At 41.7% G+C, this 9,771-nt stretch overlaps 1 protein-coding gene across 2 annotated transcripts; it reads left to right on the top strand.

Annotated features, from left to right (window-relative positions):
* The first annotated feature begins 262 nt into the window (after positions 1 to 262).
* Positions 263 to 3,634, top strand: LOC147641656 (uncharacterized). Of its 2 annotated transcripts, XM_086816154.1 has the most exons (8): positions 263 to 417; positions 528 to 578; positions 868 to 1,201; positions 1,406 to 2,014; positions 2,472 to 2,528; positions 2,638 to 2,787; positions 2,924 to 3,048; positions 3,168 to 3,634. In XM_086816154.1, the coding sequence occupies exons 3-8, from the start codon at positions 927 to 929 to the stop codon at positions 3,242 to 3,244; spliced, it is 1,293 nt and encodes a 430-aa protein (XP_086672280.1). In that variant the 5' UTR covers positions 263 to 417; positions 528 to 578; positions 868 to 926; the 3' UTR covers positions 3,245 to 3,634. The 2 variants fall into 2 exon arrangements, with proteins under 2 accessions (XP_086672280.1, XP_086672231.1); XM_086816105.1 differs by lacking the exon at positions 263 to 417 and having other exon boundaries at positions 424 to 578.
* Positions 3,635 to 9,771: the final 6,137 nt, after the last annotated feature.

Here is a 9,771-nt window from a genome sequence, read left to right as displayed (position 1 = left end):
TAACCTATTCTTTTAATGTAATTTTTTTCACAGCTCAAATTTAAATAAAAGGTTGTAATTTTTCTTGAAAGATCGAAAATTTTTTCTTGAGAGATTGAAAAAAATTTTCACGGCTCAAATTTAAATAAAAGGTTGTAATTTTTCTTGAAAGATCGAAAATTTTAAAATGTTAGTGATAAAAATAATTGACCTAGTGCATTTTTTTTTTCAATAAAAAGCGGTTGAGGTCATCCTTTTTGTCCAGTGATTAAGAAAAAAAAAAGATTATATTTGGTTCCGAGCATCGAAACTTGCACGCCCTTGCACGACGTCAATCATCACGTTTTCATCGATCACTTGCACGTTGTTGCATCTAATTCCTAATTGGAGGAAAAGCTTCATTACTCGCACCTTCAACAACAACAAGGCCAGCCCAGTGTAAGTGTTGATCTTCCTTTTCTTTCATCTTCACAGTGTTAAGACCATCTCCATGTGTGATTTTGTATCCACCGTTACAATGATGTCTTCCCCGTCTTGCCATTGGACAGCATACCTGCTGCTGCTGCTCTTGGCTTTTGCATCAGCTGCTCATCCATCAGGTCAGCAAATCATTCACTTGTTGTTGCTATGTAGCGATGGATGCATTCACTATTATCAATGCTTTACCAGTGTTTTGAGTAATTTATCGTTATTTACATGGTTTAAGGAAGCTTGACCTATTTCTGTGTACACTAAAGGCAAGAGATTGTATGTGTTGAAGCATGGTTTGCATCATGAAGCTACAGCAAGGGTTAGACAATGTATGATGTATGTACTGAGGCATGGTTTTTACATTACATCATATCACATGTATTGAAGCATGGATTTGCATCATCTCATACTGTACAGAAGGTGATCGGTATGATGCTCCCAGCCCATCACCTGGCCCTTCTTCAGTACACAGCCCCATGGGGTTACCTTCTCCGGGAAGCGTCCCTTTTCCATCTCCTGCTCCAACGGAGGGCTCTTCCGTTGATGGTGACAATGATGATGATGGTGGTGGGTGGTATTTTAAGAGCTCCCCTCCACCACCACTTGATGCCTACCATGGACCGCCAAAGGATCCCTTCAGCACAGAAAGCGAGTCCAAGACCATAGCTTGGTGTGCCGTCAGAGAGGAGATCAAAGACTGCAGAAACTTTGTGGCTATGCTCAACTCTGTTTCTAGCTATAGCTGGACTTGGTACGGCAATCTCCTTGTATTTTGTGCAGTAGGTCGAGGGTTTCCTGTTCCTTTGAGCTTTCTGCAATTTTTCTAGTAGGCCCATTCCCTTGAGTTCCTTGTTATGTCAAAAGCTTCTTGGCAGGCTTCTTTTTTGCTTCAGTATTCAAAAAAAGTTAAAATAAAGAGCTGAGCTTAAGTGTTGCCTGTGTGTTACATGTGCAGTGAGGGAAGAGACAATGCTTTCGACTGCATGCAGGCTATTCACAAAGGGGAAGCCGATGTGATGTCACTTGATGTGGGCATGGCATACATAGCTTTTATGAACTACCAAATGAAGGCTATCATGATGGAGGAGTATTGCTTCTTCTCGAAATCTTATGAAGCTGTTGCTGTTGTTAACAAGCAGATGTGCGATAAGAATCTGCATCTGAGCTTGAAAGATTTTCGGGGCCTGAGATCCTGTCACTCTGGCTACCTCACAGCAGCTGGATGGAACTATCCCGTTCAGTTTCTGGTGGATTCAGGTCTGCAAAAGCCACCAACAAAATCAATCGACGAAACGCAAGATAAAGATGAAGCAGTGGTTGCAAGTTTCTTCTCATCTACGTGTGCTCCTTCTGAGTTAGAAGGAAAGGGCCTCTGCACTTCTTGTGGCAATAATGGCTCTTGCACCACAAGAAGCTTTGCTTATGCAGGCTACGCAGGGGCATTTAGGTGTCTTGTGGATGGCACCGGTGATATTACCTTTGTGAGGAGTGACACAGCAGAAAGGCTTTCTGCAGATGGCAAACATAGGCAAGAGTGGTCGACAAAACCTGTGGATGAGTTCAGGTCAGTTTAGTTTCACCACTTAGATGGATTGCCAGTTTAACATTGGCATGGCACTCCTTTACAAGTTTGCTTTTAGAAGAAGGTTTTCAATTGAAAAGAAGAAAATTCACATTTATCATCACAGAAGGGATGGATTCAGTCTTAGAATTTACAATTAGAGGGTTATAGGTGAGCATTAGAGAGGAACTTAAGGCAGGGTTATAGGTGAGCATTAGAGAGGAACTTAAGGCAGGGTTTAAAGTGGGGTCAAGGTGTGGTTTAAGGAGGCAAGGTTTAGAGGGGTTTGAAGCAAGGTTTATGGTATAATATAGGCAAGGTCTAGCGGGCTAGAAGTAACTGCAGGGATTAGGGTGGAGGTTTACATTTGAGCACGGACTAGTGTGGGCTAGCCACACTATGTAGAGAAGCCCAATTATATGTATGCATTTCTCATATGTGTGCCCTATCTTCTGTGCAGATATCTTTGCCCACAAGGAGGTTGCAGAGCCATCAATGAAAACATTGCAAACTGCACGTAATGGCTGACCTACTTTATGTCATGTGAAATACTGTTGATCAACTAATATTTTTTGTGATCATAATGGAAGGGCTTTCCATGTTTTATTTTCGTGCAATGTCTACAGGTTTGGCTCTGTTCCTGCAAATGTTCTAATGACACGTAACTCTCAGCCAAACAACAGGCGGTTAGAGATAGTGGAGAGGCTTCTGAATGCCAGCCATTCAGGATTATTGTACAACCCTCAGAATTGGAATGACCATGTTATTTCCTCTAGGTAAAGAATGTAATGCTCAAGTAAGCTTTGCAAATGTATTGACCTTGCATAAAGGATGTAATGCTCAAGTAAGCTTTGCAAATGCATCGACCTTGCATTGGTAGACTCATTGAAAATTTTGATTTTGGAATGGCAGTGCACAGAATCTCGTTGAGGTGACAGACTTAACAAGGCATGTATTAGGGGACTCCGCAGTTGTGGCTCAGAGAGTTCAAAACCTCGGAGAAAACCGGACAGGAGTAAGCTCACTCTATCCAAATGGTAAGCAAGGGATAGATAGCATCATCTTGGATTTTATTACCATCCGGGTTGCACAGTCAGGATGGGTCTTAGTGAATGCTATGCATGATGGAGTTGATGGTTTGAAGCTTTGTCTGCAGGTTCTCCAACCTCCACAAGTCACTGGTTCATGGCTTTGTTGCTCACTTTTCTCTATTTTTGTCTAGCAAGCCAATGACATTGATGGCAAGAGGCATATCATTACTTAATCTTTCAAAGGGGATCTCTGAAGCATACTTCACTCTTAATGTGGGATTCATGTTTGCATTGTATAATGCTGGTGGACTGCTTCCCAAAAGCTTTTAAGAGGTGATTTGATAGGATTAAAACACCACCACCTTTTCATTGTAAAAAGCATGGCCTTTCCACCACTGCCACATCAAGTTAATTGTGCGTTACTCCTCTAGCATCGGAGATTTTTGTAATACCATATCTTACTCCCTGGTGTAAGAATTTCATTGGTACTTGATTGTGGAACAACCCCAAAAAAAAATCACTCCCCTCCTTAACAATTTATTAACATTCTAATTAAGTTGATTCAACAAGCTGAACAAACTATTGAAGCTTAGTCGATTAACAAAATTGATAATCTAACAATGAGTTGGATCCCAAAATCTGACCCAAAAGTTTTTATGGGTTTTCATTTGAACACGTTGTGAGAGGAGTCTAGAATTGAAATCAAATATGATTTATGGGAACATACAATGTATATATAAAGGTGAGTAAGGAATCTTAGGTGGTGTTGAGATATCGAGCTCATCTAGTGAGGCGGTGGACACTGATGACTCGCCTGGGAGATAGATTTTACACTTACACCACTTGCATGGTTAGTGAGATCATGGGTGATACGCGGCCAGTGGGATGATAGGTTGTGTGACAGTCATTCTAGAGACTGCTGGCATAGTTATAACGTCAGCTCATTTAGTTAGGTTTATACTATAGAGAACCGTAGTATGTATTTGGTTGAGTATCTTTCATATTGGGTATACTCTTGTCTTTGTATAGGAAAAAAAAAGATTTTCAGTCTCTTACCTTGTGTGTTCTCTTTTAGGGTTTTGTGAGTGTGTGCTTGCAAGAGCTCAAGCTCTTTTCTCTCTTGCATCTTTTCATGATATCAGAGCTTGGTTCATGCTAAGGGTTGAGCTGCAAGCAAGAGAAGCACATGAAGCAGTACGAGGGTAAGAGCTTCAACTACTCTTTTCTATTTGTGTTAGCGATTACACCCTTGTCCGGAGCTCTACGGGAGGCACCGACAAATGATCTCTAATTGAGGAGATTTCTTCGCGAAAATAAAGCTATATTGTCTTATAGGACTACATTTTTCGAGTCGAAAACACGTTTCGGACGCGTTACGATCTTCGTTTTTCAGAAAGCAAGTGATTTCGAGCACTGCAAGTAAGTCATCGATTCTTTACAGAACTCTGTTTTAAGAACTGCAGGAAGACAGATTGGTTGTGCAGACATTGTATGTGCTGCAAGGAGGTCAACAGTTGCCATGGGGTGTATGTATGCACATTGAGATCATTGGTTGTGACATTTGAGTATAGTACAGTATCGTTGCAGAAAATACAGCAGTTTGTGTAGGACAAAACCAGAGTGCTGTTTCTGGTAAATTTATGTGTCTAGCAAGATGTCAAATGATGGTATAAACCAGATTGTTGCTGAGAAGCTTGATAAGAACAACTTTCATGCTTAGAGGTTAAGGTTGACAACTTTTCTGATGGGAAAAGGTTACTGGGACTACATAGAAGGTGAGCATGAAGAGGCACCGGAGATACCAGAGATCAATCCGACTGCTGCAGATGTGAAAGACTTCAAGGATTGGAACACCGAGGAGCCATAAAAGTTATGTATTGGCTCTCTATCAGTATACAAGACACCATGATTGGGCACATACAGGATGCCAAGTCCCCCAAGGAGACGTGGGATACCTTGGTAAAACTTTATGAAACGAATACCAAGGCACGAAAGATACAGTTGAAGAATGAACTTCATACTGTGGAGAAAAAGAGCATGTCTGTGAATGACTGCATTGAAGATTAAGGGTATTGTGGAATCTCTTACATCTATTAGCGTTTCAGTAGATGGTGATGATAACGTGGAAGTCTGTCTACGTGGTCTCGGGCCTCAATACAAGGCGTTCAAAACAACTATTCAGACTCGGGAAAACATTCTCAATTTTACAGATTTGGTGTCTGTTGATTATAGAAGAGAAGAGCTTGGGTGAAGACCGACAGTCTTCACAAAACAAAAACAGTTCAGAGCAACAGGCCTTCTACACAAGTTCAGCGAGAGGACGAGGTAAAGGAGGCCATAGACACGGCCAAGGAGGTGGCCGAACAGGTAATCAGAATTATGGCCAGCAGCAGCAATAACAGTCCCAGAATTCATAACAATAACACGCAGGTGGAAGAGGCCAATTCAGAGGCAGGGGGAGTCAAAGAGGTCGTGGAAATTGGCAAAGACAGTATAATGATACACGTGGATGCTTTTATTGTGGTAAGCCTGGACATGTGCAGGCAGATTGTTATAAGAAGCAGGCTGACATGCAAAATGGAAAATTACAGCAAAACAACTATACATCCTCGAGCAGAAACAATGAGGATAATGAAAGGTTATTTGTTATGCAGCATGTCATTAATGCCATGTTTGAAAATGTTGAAGCAGCACATAAAGATGATGTATGGTACGTTGATTCAGGTACTTCGAACCACATGACAAGTCATAGGGAGTGGTTCAAAGAGATGAAAAACCTTGAAAGACTAGGTTTTGTGGAAACAAGGGATAACACTGCTCATCCAATTGCCCATGTTGGAGATGTGTCATTGTCTATGCAGGATGGCAAAGTGAAGTACCTTGCAGATGTATTTCATGTTTCGAACATAACAAAGAATATGATTTTAGTTGGCCAGATGATTGAGAAGGATTTACAGGTTTGCTTTAACCCTGATGGTTGTTATGTTAAAAGTGCAAGTCGGTTGCAAAAGGCAACAGAGTGGGCAGAATGTTTACATTGAATGTAAACATGCCTGAAGTGAGTGCTACGATGTTTGCAAATGGTTTAGGAATTGTTGCAGACACACCTGCAACAAGTAGCTTTCTCAACCAAGCTACCTCACATGCTACCATAGCAGCACCTCTGTACTCGATCTCTGTACTCGATAGAGCAACCGTGGGTTGCTTCTTGCTGTCACAGTAGTACTCCCCAAAGAAAACATGAAGCCACTAGTAGATCTTCTATCTGAGATACTACCAACCTAATCAGTATCTGTGTACCCATGTACACATATCTCTGTCCCAATTTCATAAAATAGTCCACAATGCAAAGTAGACCTCACATACCTCAGTATGCGTCTCAATGCATCCAAATGCAACTTCTGAGGAACCTCCATAAACTAACTCACCAACCCAACATCATAGCTCAAATCTGGCTTGGTGATCGTCATGTAGATCAAGCTTCCTACTATGCGCCTATACATAGTAGGATCCTCCAAAATCTCTCCTGAATCTACACTCAACTTGCCATTCTGATCCAATGGCACTAAGATAGGCTTACAGCCTGTCATACTATACTTAGACAACATGTCCAAGCCATACTGTCTCTACAGTAATCCAATACCATGTGGTGACCTAATCACCTCAATGCCCAAGAAATATCTGAGCTCCCCTAGATCCTTCATCTCAAACTTCTGTCTAAGCAAGATCTTTACATCAAAGATCTCTGCATCATGGTCCCCCCCCTCCCCCGTAATGATCAGGTCATCTACATAGATGACAACAAGCACAACCCCTCTATCACTGTGTCTCACATACAGCGAGAAATCTGCATTGGCTACATGAAAGCCAATAGTGATAAGATATTCAAAAATCTAGTTAGACCATGCTCTTGGTGCTTGTTTTAAGCCATACAAGGCTTTCTTCAACTTCCAAACATGCTCGGGGTGACTCACATCCTCATAACCAGGTGGCTGCAACATATATACCTTTTTCTGTAAATCCCCATGCAAGAATACATTCTTTACATCCATCTGATGTAAAGACCATTGCTTTGACGCAGCCACTGCTATCACAACTCACTGTTGCCATCTTGGCAATTGGGCTGAAAGTTTCCATAATCAATGCCATATTTCTACGCATATCCTTTGACTACCGATCTAGCCTTGTACCTGCTTATGCTTCCATCACTATTATGTTTTACTTTGTACACCCACTTGCATCCAATGGCTTTCTTGCCTTCAGGCAATTGCACTAAATTCCAAGTCTCATTTTCATATAGTGCATCCATCTCCTCATCCATAGCTTTCTCCCAACACACATTTTCAACAGCCTCATCAATGCATGTGGGCTCTACAACTTGCACAACTTTTGCCATGTCTGCATAGTGATGTGCCACATAACCATCATAGGTAAACCTCTGCACAGGATTCTTCACTCTCCTAGATCTTCGCAGCTTTGCATTCATGGCTTCCATAGCCTTCTTTACACCAGGTGTTCTCATAGTAGCTGGTATCCCAAGATCCTTATCAAGACTTATCTCTGAGCCACTAGACTCTCCATCAACATGAGAATGCCCTGCAAAAATGGCAGGCATACTAAGGGGCTCAATCACTTTCTCTTTGCCTTTATGTGATGTACTGATCACATTTGCAGGACTGGTATTATGACGCAGCCTGCCTCTCCATGGTCTATTAACTGAACCACTAGATGAGGACTCTCTTGGTCCACTCAAAGGCTGTGATTGCTGACTTGCATTCTGTGCAACCACATTTTCACTCACATCAGTCCCAACAACAGCTTCTTTTTCAGCAGCATACCAACTGCTCATCTCATAAAAAACAACGTCCCTGCTTATTTTCAACTCATGTGTAGCAGGGTTATAACACCCGTATCCCTTTTGCTCAAGGGAATACCCAATAAACACACATTTTTCAGCTTTTGAATCCAGCTTAGTTCTCAGCTCATCTGGTACATGTACATATGCAATACATCCAAAGACTTTCAGATGAGACAAATCAGGTTTTCTGTCAGTAAACCTCTCCTCTGGAGTTACATCATGTATGGTTGCAGTTGGAGTCCTGTTCATGATATAAACTGCTGTAGAAACAGCCTCAGCCCAATAGCTATGCGGCATATTCTTCTCTCCCATCAATGCTCGCGTAATCTCAGCAATGTGCCTGTTTTTTCGCTCAGTAACTCCATTTTGCTGTGGACTATATCTACATGTAAACTGTCTCTGAATATCATTCTTCTTCAAAAATTTAGAGAACTCATTAGAGAAGTACTCTCCTCCTCCATCTGACCTTAGGCACTTTACATATTTTCCTGTTTGCTTTTCAACCATAACTCTGAAATTCTGAAAATGAGCGAACACCTCACCCTTCTTCTTCATGAAGTATACCCACACTTTCTTTGTGTGGTCATCAATAAATGTCACATAATACCTGCAGCCTCCCATAGACATGGTCTTCGTAGGACCCTATACATCTGAATGCACAACATCTAGTGCGTTTCTGCTCACATTTCTGTCACGTGGAAATACATGCTTTGTTTGCTTTCCAAATTGACATGCTTCACATATTTTCTGCATACTTTCAACTTTAAACTTTGACAACCCTGTCACAAGTCCTTTAGTCTGCATAGACTTCATTCTCTGCACATTCACATGTCCAATTCTTTTATGGACAGACAAGTTGTCATTTTCTGTGATAACATTAGCAGTATACAGTTGGCCACAAATCCAGTTTTTCATACTCGCACGAAGCATATAGAGGTCCACTATCATTTTGTCATAGAGAAAGTTTTGGCAGGAGACGTTGACCTTGTTTATGTCAGCACACATGATCAGGTCGCTGACATCTTTACCAAAGCATTGGATATAGAGAAGCTCCGTAGATTCAGGGCTTCGCTTGGTGTACATGAGATGGAGTTGAGCTCGAGGGGGGAGTGTTGAGATATCGAGCTCATCTAGTGAGGCGGTGGACACTGATGACCCGCTTGGGGGATAGGTCCCACACTTACACCACTGGCATGGTTGGTGAGATCATGGGTGATATACGGCTAGTGGGATGATAGGCTGTGTGACAGCCATTCTAGAGACTAGCATAGTTATAGCGTCAACTTATTTAGTTAGGTTCACACTATAGAGAACCCTAGTATGTATTTGGTTAAGTATCTTTCATATTGGGTGTACTCTTATCTTTGTATATGGTGTGTTGAGTGTTGGGTGAAGAAGAAGAAGATTTTTAGCCTCTCACCTTGTGTGTTCTCTTTTAGGGTTTTGTGAGTGTGTGTGTGCTTGCAAGAGCTCGAGCTTTCTTCTCCCCTACATCTTTTCAAGTGGCAGAGAGCGTGGCGACCAAAGTCAATAAGTGTAGGTGCAAAAAACAAAAATACTAGGTGTATAGCAAAAGAAGGGAACCGAGCAACGTAACAATCTAGAAGGTCCCGAGGCGGCGAGAAGCCTAAGAAGGGGAATTGTGTAGATTTTTAAGCATACAGTTGTGAGAGCGCAGAAGAGAGCGAGGACAGTGAGGTGACTACAGAGAAGAAGCTACTAACAAACAATATTTCGAGGGTGGCAGATTGAGGTTTAGCACAGCAACAGTGAAATTGGATGAGTCAAAGCAATGATAGTGTTGTGGACTAGAGAAATCAAATCAGAGATGGTTTCCCAATGATTTTTGTGTGACGACTTTGTTAGAGACA

The sequence above is a fragment of the Cibotium barometz genome, chromosome 1 (genome assembly GCF_041138505.1).
Source record: "Cibotium barometz isolate CiBa-2024 chromosome 1, ASM4113850v1, whole genome shotgun sequence".
In the NCBI taxonomy this organism is placed as follows: domain Eukaryota; kingdom Viridiplantae; phylum Streptophyta; class Polypodiopsida; order Cyatheales; family Cibotiaceae; genus Cibotium; species Cibotium barometz.
This window is presented reverse-complemented; position numbering and strand designations above follow the sequence as displayed.

Excerpts from the sequence above, each read along its gene's own strand:
- LOC147641656 (XM_086816105.1), top strand. The coding sequence starts at position 470 with ATGTGTGATTTTGTATCCACCGTTACAATGATGTCTTCCCCGTCTTGC. Across the intron at positions 579-867 it reads ATCAGCTGCTCATCCATCAG|AAGGTGATCGGTATGATGCT; the intron begins GTCAGCAAATCA and ends CATACTGTACAG. Across the intron at positions 2,788-2,923 it reads GACCATGTTATTTCCTCTAG|TGCACAGAATCTCGTTGAGG; the intron begins GTAAAGAATGTA and ends TTGGAATGGCAG.